Source organism: Pelodiscus sinensis, chromosome 29 (genome assembly GCF_052426305.1).
Source record: "Pelodiscus sinensis isolate ZL-2025 chromosome 29, ASM5242630v1, whole genome shotgun sequence".
Lineage (NCBI taxonomy): Eukaryota > Metazoa > Chordata > Testudines > Trionychidae > Pelodiscus > Pelodiscus sinensis.
Genome location: NC_143080.1, coordinates 6768322 through 6786457, shown reverse-complemented (window position 1 = coordinate 6786457; position 18136 = coordinate 6768322). Strand labels below are relative to the sequence as shown.

At 68.5% G+C, this 18136-nt stretch overlaps 1 protein-coding gene across 8 annotated transcripts in view; it reads left to right on the top strand.

Moving 5' to 3' along the window:
* Positions 1-16309, top strand: part of LOC102462477 (signal transducer and activator of transcription 5B) — a 72979-nt gene extending 56670 nt beyond the window's left edge. For 6 of the 8 annotated variants that reach the window (XM_089774067.1, XM_089774064.1, XM_089774065.1 and 3 more), the window contains exons 2-19: positions 230-367; positions 926-1082; positions 1589-1678; positions 2468-2642; positions 3889-4019; positions 4137-4288; positions 4670-4825; positions 5566-5745; positions 6889-6976; positions 7053-7175; positions 8178-8270; positions 9112-9318; positions 9798-9892; positions 10972-11102; positions 12700-12855; positions 13146-13197; positions 13747-13854; positions 13987-16309. In XM_089774067.1, the coding sequence (XP_089630193.1) occupies positions 240-367; positions 926-1082; positions 1589-1678; positions 2468-2642; positions 3889-4019; positions 4137-4288; positions 4670-4825; positions 5566-5745; positions 6889-6976; positions 7053-7175; positions 8178-8270; positions 9112-9318; positions 9798-9892; positions 10972-11102; positions 12700-12855; positions 13146-13197; positions 13747-13854; positions 13987-14113 (2349 nt within the window). In that variant the 5' untranslated portion in view covers positions 230-239 and the 3' untranslated portion in view covers positions 14114-16309. Of the gene's footprint in view, positions 1-229; positions 372-925; positions 1083-1588; positions 1679-2467; positions 2643-3888; positions 4020-4136; positions 4289-4669; positions 4826-5565; positions 5746-6888; positions 6977-7052; positions 7176-8177; positions 8271-9111; positions 9319-9797; positions 9893-10971; positions 11103-12699; positions 12856-13145; positions 13198-13746; positions 13855-13986 lie in introns of all 8 variants that reach the window. The other 2 variants (XM_089774062.1, XM_089774063.1) reach the window with 1 other exon arrangement.
* The last annotated feature ends 1827 nt before the right edge of the window (positions 16310-18136 follow it).

Sequence of the window (18136 nt, the reverse complement as noted above, 5' to 3'; positions counted from 1 at the left end):
GGGCGCATGCGACGGGGACGGTGACCGCGTTGCATGCGATCCCACGGGGCCGTCCATTGCTGGCTTTTCCAGGGCCCCTCCTGGGAGGGAGAGTCGGATCCCAGCTGTGCCAGAGCCAGGAGTCCCCCTCCCGCATTCATGTAGCCTGCCCCGGGCAGCCGTGGGGCCGGCGCCGCCCACTCTGGGGCGCGGGGGGCCCTCGCCCTGACGGCGTGTCCTTGCCCGGCAGGTTCTGAACGATGGCCGTGTGGATCCAGGCCCAGCAGCTGCAGGGAGAGGCCCTGCGCCAGATGCAGGCGCTCTACGGCCAGCACTTCCCCATCGAGGTGCGGCATTACCTGTCCCAGTGGATCGAGAGCCAGGCATGGTAGGTGAGCCCGCCCCACAGGCCTGCCTGGGGTTCTAAATGGGGCTGCGGGGGAGGGCAAGGAAGCCCTAGGATCCTGGGCAGAGCTGGGAGGGGGCGGGCAGTGAAGGCGTCTCATGGCCCCCTGTGCTGTTGGGCATCCGTGGATCTGACAACCTCACGGCTGAGCAGACCATGGCCTAGGCTAGAGCTGAGCCTGGGAACGTCTGGATCCGGCCTCTTCTCTGTCCTGTCCCCTCTTCTCTGGGGAGCTTTGGCCAGTCGCCGCTGCCCTTCGTGCCTCACTTTCCCCTTACCCTAGCTAAAGGCAGGTCCCCGCCTCCAGCCCAGGGGACACGGGTATGAGGAGGGTTTGGCTCTGTGCGGGGGGCAGGCTCAGGCCAGGCACAAGCTTTGGGGGCAGGTGCAAGGTCCAGGGGGGCAGAACCAGGGGGCGGGGCTTTGCGCCCATTCGCTCGGGCTGGCTGCGGTTTGCTGAGGGACGGACGCATGGGGGGTCCCCCGGCAGCTGCGGTCTCGGGCCCCAGCTGAGCTCTCCCCCGTCTGTGTCTGTGCCAGGGACTCCATCGACCTCGATAGCCCCCAGGAGAACATGAAAGCCGCCCAGCTGCTGGAGGGGCTGATCCAGGAGCTGCAGAAGAAGGCAGATCACCAAGTGGGCGAGGACGGCTTCTTGCTGAAGATCAAGCTGGGACACTATGCCACACAGCTGCAGGTCGGTCCCCGGAGCCGCCCTGTCCCCCTGTGTCCTGCCAGGGCCGCCCACTTGCCTCCCCGCCGGGGCCTGGCACAGCAGGGGAGGGCGGGGCAAGGGTCATGGCAGAAGGTGCCTGGTACCTGTTGCTCCCTTCTCCTCACTGCATGAGGCCAGCGCGTCCCTGAGCCCCCACCACTGCTGCCCCCACCCTCCCCATGGGGCCACTGCTGCCCCCACCCTCCCCATGGGGCCACTGCTGCCCCCACCCTCCCCATGGGACCACTGCTGCAAGCCCTGGGGCCATGTGGCAGCCCCCCCCCCCCCGCCCGGCACTTCTGTCCCCTCAGGCTCCTTGTCTGGCTGTGGTGACCCCATCCCCACCCCACCTGCCTGGGAGCGGGGAGGCAGGCAGGGTGGGTTTGGGCTGGGCCGTGGCCGTTCACACAGGGCAACCCCCTTCCCCCAGCCGGGGCAGAGAGCCCCCCCGACAAGCCCAGCTCAGGGCGTTGCTGTCCCTCCTGCAGAACACGTACGATCGGTGCCCCATGGAGCTGGTGCGCTGCATCCGCCACATCCTGTACCACGAGCAGCGGCTGGTCCGGGAGGCCACTAACGTGAGTAGCCAGGCAGGGGGCCCTTGTCTCACTCCCTGTCTCTTGGGGGACCCCAGGCCAGGGCACTGACTCTGCTGGGACCTCCTGGAGCCCGTCACCCCACCCCGTGTCTGTCACAGAGTGTGGGGATCCACGGGCCCTGCACCCCCGTCCAGCCAGACGGGATTCTCAGGCGGCAGGTAGAACGGAAGGGTGATGGGTTCACAGGGACACAGACTTTTTACAGGAGCAGTCAGCACCATCCATCTTGGAGATGGGGGGCCCAGCACCAGGACTCTGGGCTCCCTGCCTGCCCCCCCCCCCAGCTGGACTCCCTGCATCCTAAGCCAGCTGAGACCAACTCACACACTCAGCAACAGGCCCCCAGCCCTGCAGGCAGCCTCCTCCTCCTCTGTCCAGCTTCCCCTGGCAAAAGGCGTCACCTGATTGCATCTCCCACCGAGGCTCAGGTGACAGGAGAGCCTGGGACGTTGTGTCCGTGCTGGGCTGGGCAGGCGGGGGCAGCCTCCCTTCAGTGAGAGTCACACCCAAAACACCCATCCCCAGCCAGGCATCAGTGCAGTGCCCAGGGAAACTGAGGCGCGCGCGACACACACACACACACACACAACAAGCAAACAGAACAAACACAACCCCACCACGTCACAGTGTCTCTCTCCAGCCACTGCCCCCTGGCGCGAGCCTCGGCCTCCGCCTTCTGGGGCTGTCGCCCCCCTCCCCCCCCGCAGCCCACCCTTTCCCTGCTCCGGGCACAGGAGCATGGCCCTGAGCTGGCGCCCCTCTGTGCAGAGCCCCGCCCCGGCCAGCAGCCTGGCGGACGCCCTGTCCCAGAAGCACCTGCAGATTAACCAGACCTTCGAGGAGCTGCGGCTGGTCACCCAGGACACGGAGAGCGAGCTGAAGAAGCTGCAGCAGACGCAGGAGTATTTCATCATCCAGTACCAGGAGAACCTGCGTCTCCAAGGTGGGGGCGCCAGCCATGGGGGCAGGGAGGGACCGTGGGGATGGGCTGACGGGGGCAGGGCCTGCAGGGCAGAGGCAGCTTGGCCCGGAGAGCCCGTCCTGAGGGAGACCCCTGTCCTGAGGGACTGTCCCTGTCCCAGCTGCTGAGGGGGCACCAGGCCCTGGGTGCGGCTGGGTTTGGCAGGGCTGCAGCTGGCAGGGAATGCTGCTTATGTGGTTCTGCGCCTCAGCTGTCCCCTTCGTTCCTCGCGCCCCCCCCAGCTGTCCCCTTCGTTCCTCGCGCCCCCCCCCAGCTGACCCCTTCGTTCCTCGCGCCCCCCCCCCCCAGCTGGCCCCTTCGTTCCTCGCGCCCCCCCCAGCTGGCCCCTTCGTTCCTCGCGCCCCCCCCAGCTGGCCCCTTCGTTCCTTGCGCCCCCCCCAGCTGTCCCCTTCGTTCCTCGCGCCCCCCCCAGCTGTCCCCTTCGTTCCTCGCGCCCCCCCCAGCTGTCCCCTTCGTTCCTTGCGCCCCCCCCAGCTGGCCCCTTTGTTCCTCGCGCCCCCCCCAGCTGGCCCCTTCGTTCCTCACGCCCCCCCCCCCCCCCACTGGCCCCTCTGCGTCCCGTGCCCCCCAGCTTTCCCCTTTGTTCCTTGCACCCCTCCTCCTGTCCCCTCTGCACCTGGTGCCCCCCGCTGACCCCTCTGTGCCTCATGCCCCCCAGCTTGCCCCTTTGTTCCTTGCACCCCTCCTCCTGGCCCCTCTGCGCCTCGTGCTCCCCCAGCTGGCCCCTTCGTTCCTCTCTGCACCTGCTGCCCCTCTGCTGGCCCCCCTGTGCCTAGTACTCCCCCCACTAGGCCCTCCGCACATCATCCCAACCCCACTGGGCCCCCCGCGCCTCGTCTCCCCCCCACTGGGCCCTCTGCGCCTCAGCCCCCACCCCATTGGACCCGTGCTGGCTGCTCAACCCTGGGACCAGGGGTGTCTGTGGGGAGATCAGCTGCCCACCTAGCGCAGGGGAGACCCTGCCATAGTATTGGGGGTGCGACATCTCACCCACCCTCCGCACCCTTGTGGGTGTCTACATGCTCGCAGACCCCCCCCTCACCTCCACCCCCTCCATAGCCCCAGCTCAGCCCCTCCCACGGGCTCCGTGAGGCCTGGGGAGTGAGTCCTTGCCCCCGGGGCAGGCCTGGCACAGGGGTTCTGGGAATCGGGGAGCACCGGGGCAGGCAGGGCTCAGGCCTAAGGCTCTTGGCCTCCCCCCCCCCAGCCCAGTTCTCCCAGCTCTCCCAGCTGGGCCCCCAGGAGCGCATGTCCCGCGAGACGACGCTGCAGCAGAAGAAGGCGTCGCTGGAGGCCTGGCTGCACCGGGAGGCCCAGACACTACAGCAGTACCGAGTGGTGAGTGCCAGGCCTGGGGGCCCCCACTCCCTCCCCCCCGGTGCCAGCGAGGGGCAGCTACGCTTGCCATAGCCCCGCCCCCTGCCCCGCCCCTCGCTGACGCCCCGCCCCTCACAGGAGCTGGCGGAGAAGCACCAGAAAACCCTGCAGCTGCTGCGCAAGCAGCAAACGACCATCTTGGACGACGAGCTGATCCAGTGGAAGCGGCGGCAGCAGCTGGCGGGGAACGGGGGGCCCCCCGAGGGCACCCTCGACGTGCTGCAGTCCTGGTGCGTCAGTGCCCCGGGGACGGGGCCCCTTGGGAAAGGGGGGCTGGGCACCCAGAGCTGCCGGCTGGCCCTGGGCGGTTGGCTGGGAAGCCACTGAACGGTGCCGCCGCCAGCGGGGAATCGGGGAGCCAAGAGGCGGACTCAGGGGAGACCCTGGCAGGGGTGTTAGTCCAGGCGTCACCTGCCCCCATCGCTGGGGACATGGGACTGGATCGCTGGGGCGTCTGAGTGCCCCACGCGCTTGGCTAAGGCCAGGCCGTGCCAGCCTGGGGGTGCAGACGGGGAGTCCTGTGACCCTCTGACACAGACAGCTGGGTTGGGGCTCCAGGAGGTCCCTGGGCCTTGCCAGGGCACTGACCCGGCCGGGCCCCGTCGCCCCAGGTGTGAGAAGCTGGCCGAGATCATCTGGCAGAACCGGCAGCAGATCCGTCGGGCCGAGCACCTGTGCCAGCAGCTGCCCATCCCGGGGCCCGTGGAGGAGATGCTGGCCGAGCTCAACAGCACCATCACAGACATCATCTCCGCCCTGGTGACCAGGTAACGTGGGGGCAGGGCCAGGCCGGGCCGGCCGTCCCACATGGGCTGGGAGGGCATGGCCAGCTTGGGACATCTGCCCTACATGGGCTAGGGAGCTGGGACGTCCGCCCCACAAGGGCTGGGAGGGCAGGGCCGGGCTGTGACGTCTGCCCCACATGGCCTGGGCTGTCCACCCCACATGGGCTGGGAGGGCATGGCCAGCTTGGGACATCTGCCCTACATGGGCTGGGGAGCCGGGACGTCCGCCCCACAAGGGCTGGGAGGGCAGGGCCGGGCTGTGACGTCTGCCCCACATGGCCTGGGCTGTCCACCCCACAAGGGCTGGGAGGGCAGGGCCGGGCTGTGACGTCCGCCCCACATGGCCTGGGTTGTCCGCCCCACAAGGGCTGGGAGGGCAGGGCAGGGCCGGGCTGGGCCCTGATGGGCTCCGGGCCATCTGCTTCCCATGGGCTGGAGGGGCCAAGGCTGAGCTCAGAGCGTGGGTGGAGACAGGGTCAGGCCCAGCAATGGCCTCGCTCTGAGCCAGCCAGGCAGGAGCGGGCTGCGAGGGGCCAGCGGGGGGCGGGGGCGAGAGAAAGGGGCTTGTGTGGCAAGTGCTCTGGGCGGGAGGGGGCTCTTGGGGCGGGTGCAGTAAGCCGGGGAGGGGGAATGTGCCGGTGCCCCCCCCAGGCTGCAGGAGGGGGCTGTGGCTCCGGCCCCTCTTGCAGCTGCAGGCCCCGTGACGCTGGCTCCTCCCCCAGCACCTTCATCATCGAGAAGCAGCCCCCCCAGGTGCTGAAGACACAGACCAAGTTCGCGGCCACCGTGCGGCTGCTGGTGGGGGGGAAGCTGAACGTGCACATGAACCCGCCCCAGGTGAAGGCCACCATCATCAGCGAGCAGCAAGCCAAGGCCCTGCTGAAGAACGAGAGCACCCGCAAGTAGGCCCCCCCTCCGCCGGGGAGACCCCCGAGCTGGCCCCGCCGCGCCGCCTGGCAGGGCCCTGGGAGCTTGGTTCCGTGTTCTCTCTGCCCCTCTGCTCACAGAGCCGGGGCCCCCTCAGCGTGTGCCCGGCGGGGTCCCTCTGAGCGGAGAGGGGCGCAGACAAGCTCGCCCTGCCCCCACGCCAAGGGGGCAGGACAGGACACTCGCACGGAGACAAATGGCGCCTAGCGCCTTCCCTAGAGCTAGCGGGACCGTGACCGCCTGCTCCGGCGACCCGAGTTACTGGGGCAGAGCTGGGGTGTTACTGGTCCCTTCGGCAGTGGGCGCTTTGCCGGGGGCTCTCGCACCCCGCCCTTCCAGCCCGGCGGTAAGAGGCCAGGGACCGGCCTGCTGGGACGTTCGGGGCGTGGGAGAGCCAAGGGCAGGGGCAGCGCTTAGGAGGCGCCAGAGCTCAGCTCCGGGGAAGCCGGCGTAGAGTCCGACCCGCCCGGCGGGCTGAAAACTGAGCATGAAAACTCCCCGGCTGAGAGCCGCAGACGCTTGGAGAACAAGCTCTGGCACAGCAGCTGGGACATGTCCCGGGTGCGGGGGGGGGGGGGGGTCACTCTCTTCTAGCCCCCTCCTCGGTGGAAACTCGCCCTCCTCCCCACCGAGGGTCTGGCTGGGCCGTGTGCGGCTCGGCACAGACACGCACGGGGAAGGGCAGTAGCTCCTTTCCTGGGGGCGAGTGGGGAGGGTTCAGGGGAGGAAGGTGGGAAAGCGCCAGCCGGCTGCCACACAGGCTGTCTGTCCGCCGAAGGTCACGCCGTGTCTGGCCCTCAATCCATCGCTGTCTCTGGGCAAGAGGCCCCCGGCGTGGGGCGGCTGCTGGGCCTTAGCTCAGCATGCAGGGTGTGTCTGGAGGTCCCGGCCTTCCCTAGGAACCTGTCAGCCGGCTGGAATACCCCAAAGAACCAAACCCGCAGGCAGGCCCCCCTCCGGCGACAGGCCACTGTGCCCGCAGCCAGCTTCCAGCCCCCCGCGTGGGATCCCTGGGCCCAGAGGGCGTGGCCCCCCCCTTGGAGACGGTTGGCGCCACAGCTGGTGTCCTGGCGGAGCTGGCGCAGCGCCCGGCCCCTGACCTGCCTTTCCCGTTGCAGCGAGAGCAGCGGGGAGATCCTGAACAACTGCTGCGTGATGGAGTACCACCAGGCCACGGGCACCCTGAGCGCCCACTTCAGGAACATGGTGAGAGCCGGGCCGCAGGCCCCGCCCCCTCCTCCCGCCCCGGCCCGCCTCTCACGCCCTCTCCTGCCTCCCGCAGTCCCTGAAGCGCATCAAGCGCTCGGATCGGCGCGGCGCCGAGTCGGTGACCGAGGAGAAGTTCACCATCCTCTTCGAGTCGCAGTTCAGTGTCGGCGGCAACGAGCTGGTCTTCCAGGTCAAGGTAGAGCTGGCACCGCCGCCCCGGCCCCTACCCGACCCTGAGCCCTATGCTGGCGCTGCCGCCGCCGCCCTGTACCCTGCCCAGCCCTGAGCCCTACGCTGGCGCCACTGCCGCCGCCGCCCTGTACCCTGCCCGGCCCTGAGCCCTATGCTGGCGCCACTGCCGCCGCCGCCCTGTACCCTGCCCGGCCCTGAGCCCTATGCTGGCGCCGCCGCCGCCGCCCTGTACCCTGCCTGGCCCTGAGCCCTACGCTGGCGCCACTGCCGCCGCCGCCCTGTACCCTGCCCGGCCCTGAGCCCTACGCTGGCGCTGCCGCCGCCGCCGCCCTGTACCCTGCCCGGCCCTGAGCCCTACGCTGGCGCTGCCGCCGCCGCCGCCCTGTACCCTGCCCGTCCCTGAGCCCTATGCTGGCGCCGCCGCCGCCGCCCCGGCCCCTACCCGGCCCTAAGCCCTACACTGGCGCCACTGCCGCCACCGCCCTGTACCCTGCCCGGCCCTGAGCCCTACGCTGGTGCCGCCGCCACCCCGGCCCCTACCCGGCCCTAAGCCCTATGCTGCCGCCGCCGCCGCTACCCCAGACCCTGCCTGGCCCTGAGCCCTACGCTGGCGCTGCTGCTGCCCTAGGCCCTGCCCGGCCCTTAGCCTTAAGCTGGTGCCGCCGCTGCCCTGGGCCCTACGCTGGCATTGCCGCCCTGGACCTCTGCCCGGCCCTGGGGGCAGTAGGAGCCCTTCTGGGGCTGGCGTCCGGCGGGGACACTGACCTGGGCACCGGCGGTTCCTGTCGCCTGTCGCCGGGCTGGCGTCTCTGGGCGGAGGGAGGGACACAGGAAATCTGAGCCTCAGTCACTAGCTGGGCAGCCCTGGGGGGCTCTGTGGGGAGGAGGGGGGAGGAACACACGAGGGGTCCGCCTGGCTCAGAACCGCCCAGCAGCAGGTGGGGACCGGCAGCCCCCAGCCCCCAGCCCCGCCCCGCACTCAGCCCGGCCCTGCTGGTTCCCGCAGACGCTGTCCCTGCCCGTGGTGGTGATCGTGCACGGGAGCCAGGACAATAACGCCACGGCCACCGTGCTCTGGGATAACGCCTTCGCCGAGCCGGTGAGCAGCCAGCACCGCCGGGGGCCTCCCCCGCCCTCGTCACTTGGGACCCCGTGCTCTGGGCCCTGTGCGGGGCACACTGGGGCAGAGGAGTTGGGGTGTGAAGGCCAGGAGAGCGGATACTGGGGGGAGAGGAGGATGGGGGAGGCAAAGGGCCGGGGAGGGGATACTGGGGCAGAGGGGGATGGGACGGCGAAGACCAGGGGAGGGGATGCTGGGGAAGAGGGTGAGGGGGCGGTGAAGGCCGGGTGAGGGGATGCTGGGAGAGAGGGGGAGGGGGTGGCGAAGACCAGGGGAGGGGATGCTGGGGGGGTGAAGGCTGGGGGAGGGGATGCTGGGAGGGGGGGAGGGGGTGGCGGAGAGGGGGAGAGAGGAAGACCAGGGTGGGGAGGCTGGGGGGGGAAGCTGGGGGGGGGAGGCTGGAGAGAGGGGGAGGGGTGGTGAAGACCAGGGGAGGGGATGCTGGGGGGGGGGGTGAAGGCTGGGGGAGGGGATGCTGGGAGAGAGGGGGAGGGGGTGGTGAAGACCAGGGGAGGGGATGCTGGGCAGGGGGTAAAGGCCGGGGGAGGGGTTGCTGGGGGAGAGGGGGAGGGGGTGGTGAAGACCAGGGGAGGGGATGCTGGGGGGGGTAAAGGCCGGGCGAGGGGATGCTGGGGGAGAGGGGATGGGGCGGTGGAGTAAGGTGGGGAGCTCTGGGGCATGGGGCACAGAGGGGGGAGGAGGAGAGCTCTGGGGGAAGGGGCGTGGGGCTCCGGGGGGTACTGGGGTGGGGCAGGGCTGCTGGGTTCCCTGCCCGGCGCACTGGAGCCGCCTGACCCTGGCCCCGCGTCCCCTCCGGCAGGGCCGGGTGCCGTTCGCCGTGCCCGACAAGGTGCTGTGGCCCCAGCTGTGCGAGGCCCTCAACATGAAGTTCAAGGCGGAGGTGCAGAGCAGCCGGGGGCTGACCAAGGAGAACTTGCTCTTCCTGGCCCAGAAGCTCTTCAGCAGCAACAGCCCCCAGCTGGAGGAGTTCAGCGCCATGGCCGTCTCCTGGTCCCAGTTCAACCGGGTGAGCCTGCCCGCCGGGCTGGGCAGTAGGGGCGCCCGGCGGGGCCGGGGTGGAGGAGGGGAGCCCGTAGGCACCGAGCGGCGTCACGTGGGGCGAATCGCCGCAGACAGCCTGGCCCCGGGGTTCGCCGGCCTGGGGTCCCTGTGGCGTCGCCCTCGCTGCAGAACCGCGTGCCACGTGGGAAGGCGCAAGGACTGCGAGGGAGGGGGCCTGGGCCCGCCCAGCTCCGCTCCCGCTGACCCTGGGGCCAGCCTCCCCCAAAGGAGCAGGCGGGACGCCTGGCTCCCTCCCTCGGGCTCGCGCAGGAGAGGTGCCAGACTTGCCTGCCCTGGCAGGGCGGGGCCCGCAGAGACCCCGGGACCAGGGCCCGTCCTGCGCAGAGAGGGGGGCTGGTGCCAGGCCCGTTCCCACAGCGGCAGTGGGGCTGCTGGAGGACACGCCGGGCTCAGACACACGCGGGGCCTTTTGTCTTCACCCAGGAAAACTTGCCAGGGCGGAATTACACCTTCTGGCAGTGGTTCGACGGCGTCATGGAGGTGCTGAAGAAGCACCTGAAGCCGCACTGGAACGACGGGTGAGACCCTCCTCCCTGGAATGGCCCCGCCCCCCACGCCTGCCCCCCACCCCTTCTCTGTGCTTAGGGCCCCCCACTCCTGCCCCTGCCCCCCACCCCTTCTCTGTGCTTAGGGCCCCCCACGCCTGCCCCCACCCCTCACCCCCTTCTCTGTGCTTAGGGCCCCCCACCCCTGCCCCCACCCCTCACCCCCTTCTCTGTGCTTAGGGCCCCCCGTGCCCGCCCCCACCCCTCACCCCCTTCTCTGTGCTTAGGGCCCCCTGTGCCCGCCCCCACCCCTCACCCCCTTCTCTGTGCTTAGGGCCCCCCACGCCTGCCCCCACCCTCACCCCTTCTCTGTGCTTAGGGCCCCCCACGCCTGCCCCCACCCCTCACCCCTTCTCTGTGCTTAGGGCCCCCCACGCCTGCCCCCACCCCTCACCCCTTCTCTGTGCTTAGGGCCCCCCACGCCTGCCCCCACCCTCACCCCTTCTCTGTGCTTAGGGCCCCCCACGCCTGCCCCCACCCTCACCCCTTCTCTGTGCTTAGGGCCCCCCACACCTGCCCCCACCCCTCACCCCTTCTCTGTGCTTAGGGCCCCCCACGCCTGCCCCCACCCCTCACCCCCTTCTCTGTGCTTAGGGCCCCCCACGCCTGCCCCCACCCTCACCCCTTCTCTGTGCTTAGGGCCCCCCACGCCTGCCCCCACCCCTCACCCCTTCTCTGTGCTTAGGGCCCCCCACGCCTGCCCCCACCCTCACCCCCTTCTCTGTGCTTAGGGCCCCCTGTGCCTGCCCCCACCCCTCACCCCCTTCTCTGTGCTTAGGGCCCCCTGTGCCCGCCCCCACCCTCACCCCTTCTCTGTGCTTAGGGCCCCTCACGCCTGCCCCCACCCTCACCCCCTTCTCTGTGCTTAGGGCCCCCTGTGCCTGCCCCCACCCTCACCCCCTTCTCTGTGCTTAGGGCCCCCTGTGCCTGCCCCCACCCCTCACCCCCTTCTCTGTGCTTAGGGCCCCCTGTGCCCGCCCCCACCCTCACCCCTTCTCTGTGCTTAGGGCCCCCCACGCCTGCCCCCACCCTCACCCCTTCTCTGTGCTTAGGGCCATCCTGGGCTTTGTCAACAAGCAGCAAGCGCACGACCTGCTGATCAACAAGCCAGACGGGACCTTCCTGCTGCGCTTCAGCGACTCCGAGATCGGGGGCATCACCATCGCCTGGAAGTTCGACTCGCGTGAGTGCGGGGCCGGGGCTGGGACGGGGCCGGGGCTGGGACGGGGCCCCTGGTGCGGCGCAAACCCCACACGTCCCGCCGGAGCCCGGCTGCGCTGCTAGAGGCGGCGCTTCGCTGACCTGTGAGACCGGAGTAAAGGTGCCTCAGGCCCCCTTCCCGGGCAGGCCCAGGCTGTGCCGGCGGGAGCCCACCCCGCCATCCAGGCTCGGCCATCCCCGGGTGTCTGCACGGTGAACCACACCGACCCCGCTGGGCCCCTGCTGGCAGCCGGCGGCTCTGGAGAGCTTTGGCTTTTCTCCTTTTCGCCCAGAACATGCGTCCCACTGGGCTGCTGGCTGCCGCGAGGATCCTCCTCCCACTGGGGAAAGCCAGGGCCGTCCCTGTGCGGCCGGGCTGGGCTGCCCAGTCCACGCCAGCGGGTGTGGTCCAGAGCCCTGTGTTGAGAGAGACTCGCGTGCAAATGCAGCCAGGGCAGAGCCTCCCTTGTGAGACCTGCAAGAACGTGCCGGCTCGGCTCTGCCCCGGCTCTCAGCCCAGCGACGCCCATGGCCCAGCAGCCTTCCTCCTTCCTCTGCTTTTGTTTCTCCTTAGGTTCACTTTCGGGCTCTCCCCAGTCTGTTGCAGATGCCCTGGGTCAAACAGGAGGGGGGGGGGGAGGGTCCCTATGCCCTGAATGCAGCAGCAGCCCTGCGCCTGGGGAAGCCCAGGGACTTGAATTGCAAAGCTGATGATACGGGGAGGGGGGTTTCGAAGCCCCCAGCTCCCAGAATCAGGCGATTGCATGATACTCTCACCGTGCCGGTGTGCGGACAGGACGTTTCCAGCCCCGAGGGTGCAGGGAGGGAACCCCTAAAGGTGCACAGCCAGAAGGAGGCCACAGCTGGAGTATGGTGTCCAGTTCTGGGCCCCCCGCTACAGAAAGGGTGTGGACACGTTGGAGAGGATCCAATGGAGGGCGACCAAAATGATGAGGGGGCTGGAGCATATGACTCATGAGGAGAGGCTGAGGGAGTTGGGTCTGTTCAGTCTGCAGAAGAGAAGAGTGAGGGGGGATTTGAGAGCAGCCTGCAACTTCCTGAAGGGAGGTTCCAAAGAGGCTGGAGAGAGGCTGTTCTCAGTAGTGACAGATGCAGAACAAGGAGCAATGGGCTCAAGTTGTGGTGGGAGAGGTCCAGGTGGGATATTAGGAAAAACTATTTCCCGAGGAGGGTGGGGAAGCACTGGGATGGGTTCTCTAGGGAAGCAGTGGAGTCTCCATCCCTAGAGGTGTTTAAGTCCTGGCTTGACAAGGCCCTGGCCAGGTTGATTTAGTTGGGATTGGTCCTGCCTAGGGCAGGGGACTGGACTTGATGACTCCTGACGTCTCTTCCAGCTCTATGGTTCTATGATTCTAAGGAAGCGCCAACAAACTCGGCGTCGATTCTTAGAGTTTTCATGATTTTTGAAGCTGGATTCCTTGAGGTCTGAGTGAACTCCTGGGGCCGGCTGTGCCACACAAGGGCCTGACGGGCGCAGCGTGCCTCTGAGGCCCCTCCATGGCACCCCGTGGCCCCGGATGCCACGTTTCACAGGCGCCTCTCTGCTGTTGTGTTTCTAGCTGAGCGGATGTTTTGGAACCTCATGCCTTTCACGACCCGAGACTTCTCCATCCGCTCGCTGGCCGACCGCCTGGGCGACCTCAATTACCTCATCTACGTCTTCCCTGACCGGCCCAAGGACGAGGTCTTCTCCAAGTACTACACGCCGGTGCTCTGTGAGTCTGGGGCGCGCCCCCCTCCTCCTCCAGCACGCTCGGGCTCCGCCGTGGAGGAGGCTGCCACCAGCTCACGCCCCCAAGGGCCTGGCCGCTTTGCAGCCATGGGTTCCTCTCGGTGGCGCCTGACCTCATGGCGCAGAGACGCCAACCCGACAGGCTGTCTGGCTCGGCAGTGCCCCGAGCCGACTGGCTGCTAGCGCCGGTGACGCTGTCGGTTCAGCACCCCCTGGGCTCGCCGTGCCGAAGCGCTGATCTCTCTCTCTCTCTCTCTCTCTCCCCGTCTGTAGCTAAAGCCGTGGATGGGTACGTGAAGCCACAGATCAAACAAGTGGTGCCGGAGTAAGTACGCCCGTCTGTGCGCTGTCCTCAGCCCATCTCCCCGGCCCCTCTGCTCACACCCCTGAACCAGCGTCCTCGCTCCGCAGGGCCCCCCCACAGGGTCTGGCCAGGGTCCTGGGGACACGCCCGTCCCATGGCTCACACAGGGGCAGAGCCGATGGCCAGGGCAGGAGCGCTCCAGGCTGGCAGCCACGGATGGCTGCAGCCTGGGCCTGGGGCTGGGAGGGTTCAACCCCCCACCTGAGAACCCAGCAGGCCCCAGAGTGTTTGCTGGGCACTTGGGAGGAGCTGAGCAGGGTCTGAGTGTGGCTGTAACCCGCCCCTGCCAGCACAGCTTCCCCTGGACTGCGTGGGAGGGTGTAAAGCACCATTGGCACCGCCGTGGGCACAGCTTCATCCTGCCCCGGGAGAGCCGAGCGACCCATGAGAACTCCCTTCCCCCGCCCTGTGCTGAGCTGGGGGGCCGGGGCCGGCACAAGCTGCCAAGCTCGCCCCCGCGCTCCCGTCCGCCCACCCCCGGCTGACGCGCCGGCCCCTCGTCCGTTCCAGGTTCGCCAGCGCCTCCGGGGATCCCGCTGGCGGAACGGTCACCTACATGGATCAGGCGCCGTCGCCCGCCGTGTGCTCCCAGCCCCATTTCAACGTCTACACGCAGAAGTAGGTGCCGCGCGTTCCCGGCCCTGGGCCTCCCTGTGCTGGGAGGGGGCGCTGCGGGGGAGCACGCCGCCTCCGGCCCCCGCGGGGCTGTCAAGGGATGCCCCCCCCAGGCTCTCCCTGTCTCTCCCTCAGCCCCGACTCCGTGCTGGATCCCGACGGGGAGTTCGACCTGGACGACACGATGGACGTGGCCCGGCACGTGGAGGAGCTTCTCCGGCGGCCCATGGACAGTCAGTGGATCCCCCACAGCCAGTCGTGACCCCGCGCTGTGGGACGGGCCCGGCCCGGCCGCCGCATCCCTCGGAGACGAGCCGGGCGTGTGCCCTGCGGAGAGCAGCCCGTGTTAGTGTCTGTGTGCGGGGAGCGCGGTGCTCGTCCGGGGGCTTTGCTCCGTGCCAGCAGCTGTGTCCGGCTGCGCTTGGCTCGTCGGTGTTACCCCTTGTACTAAAGGCAGTGGGCTTGTCATATGGTTTCCTGTCTGTCCCTTTAAGAAGCCCGCCTTTCGCTTTCTGCTTCTGCAGCGCTGCTCCTTCGCGCGCAGCAGATCCCTGGCGCCCGCCCCGTGTCCCCCCCCCAGACGCGGAGCCCTGCCCTCGCGGCCCGGAGCCACTCCTGGGGGGCGGCGGGGGGGCAGGCCTGGTACTTAGTTTGCAGTAATCGTCCCCTCTGGGACTTGTGTGTTGAAACGCTTTTGTTACCCGCTCCCCGTCCTGGGGGGCACGTGTGCGCGTCGGGTCCTGTTTGTGTGCACAGAGACCGGGGGATTCCACTGCCTGGGGGGCCAAGAGCCTCTTTTCTCAGCCCAGGCGGCAGCATCTGCGCCTTGGGAGCGGCTTTCTGGGAAGGCGTCCCCCCCAGGGCCCTGGGGCCTTTTCCTCTTGGCTCCTGTCTGGCCCGTTCTCTGCTCAGCTGGTGGGATGGTGCCTGGCCCAGCACTGGGAGGTTTGATAAGTGGCGAGAGGACGGAGGGGGCTCCAGACGGACACGGCTGCTCTGTGTGCAGGACGAAAGGGGCTCCCCGCTGGGGTCAGGGCAGGGCGTGGCTCAGGATGGGGGGAGGCACTGCCGGCCCCGCCCTGGGCGCCCTCCCTCCCGTTCAACGTTATTTTTCTACGGCTGAGTAAATAAAGCACAGAATATTTTTTTAACACAAATCTCTGGATTTCGCGTGTCTCTGTGGGAGGGCCAGGTCTGGGCCCAGCAGCTCGCTGAGGTCCAAGGGAAGGGTCAGACAGATCCCCTGGTGCGGGAGGGGGCTGGCTCTGGGCTCCGCGGGTGTGGGAGCCCAGGACTGAGCCGTGCACTGTGTGGACGGCCTGGGGAGGAGCCGCCGTGGGGGAAACGGTCACACGCTGTGGGGCAACCAGGGAGTGTGACGGGAGGGCGGGGAAGTTGTGATGTTCCTCGCTCTGCTCTCTAGGGGACTTGCCGCAGCCCCCAATCTACTGGCTGGAGGCAGGAGGTGCTGAGCCTGGTTACAGGCTTGTAGGTCTCCAGCCGGGTCGTCTCGCCCTCCGCCACGTCCACGTGTCCCTTGTGCCCTTAGCCGCAGGAGGGGAGCCGCGCTGAGCCCCTGAGCCGGGCCGATGGCCAGCGCCCCACAAGCCCAGACCTGGAGGCGCCGCACTTGTCCCTTGGCAGGGAGATGGCCGGCCCTTCCAGCTTTGCGCAGTGCGCTCCCCTTGGGCTGTGGCAGCGTGAGCCCCTGCTGGGTCCCAGCACGGCCACCGTTCACACCAGTGCTGTCTGTCCGGCTGCTCCCAGGACAAGCTCCCCCCGTGCAAAGCGTGTCTGTTCCCGCGCCTTGCACCAGCCGCTGAAACCTCAGTGCCCTGGGCGCAGGCAGGGGAGTCGTCACCCTCTTTCCGTGCTGCACTCGGCAGAGGCGGCTAGCGTGGGAGTGTGTGCTTCGCTCAGCACTGCTGCTAGCCCTGCACGCGGCCTTCCCTGTGAGTAACTCCGCCACCACCTGCTTCGCCAGGCTGCACGCCCGCGGGGGAAGGCCTGGGGGAGAGCCCCGGCTACGAGAGCTCTGCGCTGGCCTCGCTTAGCCTTGCCCAGCCAGCCGGCTCCTGCCGAGTCGTTCCTGACAACCAACAAGATTCCTTTTTTAAAAAAAAGAAAAGAAAAAAGAAAAATTCTCTTGCCAAAGCCCCGGCCCATGGGGGCCCGTTCTCGTCTTTTGGCAACGCACGTGCATTTCAAGAGACGCGGGGAAAGCCTTGAGGGGAGGTGGGACCCGCAGGCTTTCGATCACGTCTTTTGTAGCAAGGGGGGAAATACCATTTGGAAAACAGCCATGGCAAAACTTTCGGACGATTTTTCTTTAACCAAAAAAAAAAAAAAAAACCAGAAAACCTTGTATGTGGAAACTGAATTATTTCAACTGCCTATTCTTAGTGTTGGAGTCTGCTCCTGACTAGCCTATGGCACTAATAAACTATTGTCGACTCTTCCGGGGGCTGCAAAATTGTGTTTTTGTGTTTCCGATACAGGCCCCACGGGCCCTGTGCGCCTCCCCCGTGTCCAGCGTCTCATCCCCACTTCTCGTGTGCTGCCCCCACCACCAGAGACGGGAACTCCTTGTGGGCTATTTCCTAGACTCCACACACAGTGCACAACCGGCATGGGGGCCCCTGTCACAAGCGGCGGGAAAAGAACTGGGTGTTTATAGGGATAACGGGAAGACGGGATGTGACTGTGATGGGGCGGCAGGGGAGTCAGCCCCTCCCCCCGCTCAATGCTCCCTTCTCATCTTTCCCATCTGCTTGCAGATTTTTTTTTCCCATCCTTGTGTGGAATAAATGTGATGCGCGCCAAGGCCTGTGCGGATGTGCACCACGCCTAGCAGTGGGCACTCTGCTTATCAGCTGGGTGGGGGTTGGGTTTCTTTTGAGCGACTGGCCGGGGAAACTGTTCCTGCTCTGAAGAGCGGAGCAGAGAGAGGAGCAGGAAGGTTTCTTGCACCTTCCCCTAAACTAGCTGGGCCTGGCTCAGGTTGGGGCCAGGAGCGGAGGGATGGGAGCCCTGGGCTGTGCCAGGCAGGCAGTGCCCCTGTTGCTGCCCTGTGCCAGCTGTGCCGGGTTCCATAGCATCACCACGGAGTCTGGGCCCCTTCAAATGGGGAACGGCCAAGGCCCCTGCCGGCTCCTGGGCTCTGCTGTGTCTGGGCTGGGGCTGCGAGGGGGAGGTGAATTGCTCACCGGGGCAGAAAGGCCAGATCTGGGGGAAGGGCTGGTGGCGTCTCCTGCCTTTGGCCTCGCCCAGCTCCCAGGGGGTGGTGCCTGGAGCCCTGGCCCCAAGATACTGGAGCCCTTCACTCCTGAGCCGTACCCTGCCCCCCAGTTCTGCTGGTGCCCCCCCTCCCGACCTGTGACCCTGGGCTCCCCCCCAGCTCGGCCGGTGCCCCCCACTCCCGACCTGTGACCCTGGGCTCCCCCCCAGCTCGGCCGGTGCCCCCCACTCCCGACCTGTGACCCTGGGCTCCCCCCCAGCTCGGCCGGTGCCCCCCACTCCCGACCTGCAGCCCTGGGCTCCCCCCCAGCTCGGCCGGTGCCCCCCACTCCCGACCTGTAGCCCTGGGCTCTCCCCCAGCTCGGCCGGTGCCCCCCACTCCCGACCTGTAGCCCTGGGCTCCCCCCCAGCTCGGCCGGTGCCCCCCACTCCCGACCTGCAGCCCTGGGCTCCCCCCCAGCTCGGCCGGTGCCCCCCACTCCCGACCTGCAGCCCTGGGCTCCCCCCCAGCTCGGCTGGTGCCCCCCACTCCCGACCTGTAGCCCTGGGCTCCCCCCCCCCAGCTCGGCCGGTGCCCCCCACTCCCGACCTGTAGCCCTGGGCTCCCCCCCAGCTCGGCCGGTGCCCCCCACTCCCGACCTGCAGCCCTGGGCTCCCCCCCAGCTCGGCCGGTGCCCCCCACTCCCGACCTGCAGCCCTGGGCTCCCCCCCCAGCTCGGCTGGTGCCCCCCACTCCCGACCTGTAGCCCTGGGCTCCCCCCCAGCTCGGCCGGTGCCCCCCACTCCCGACCTGTAGCCCTGGGCTCCCCCCCAGCTCGGCCGGTGCCCCCCACTCCCGACCTGTAGCCCTGGGCTCCCCCCCAGCTCGGCCAGTGCCCCCCACTCCCGACCTGTGACCCTGGGCTCCCCCCCAGCTCGGCCGGTGCCCCCCACTCCCGACCTGTGACCCTGGGCTCCCCCCCAGCTCGGCCGGTGCCCCCCACTCCCGACCTGGCGCCCGGGTCCCAGTCCTGGCCGGGGGGCGCTAAATGGGCAACTGGCCCTTTAA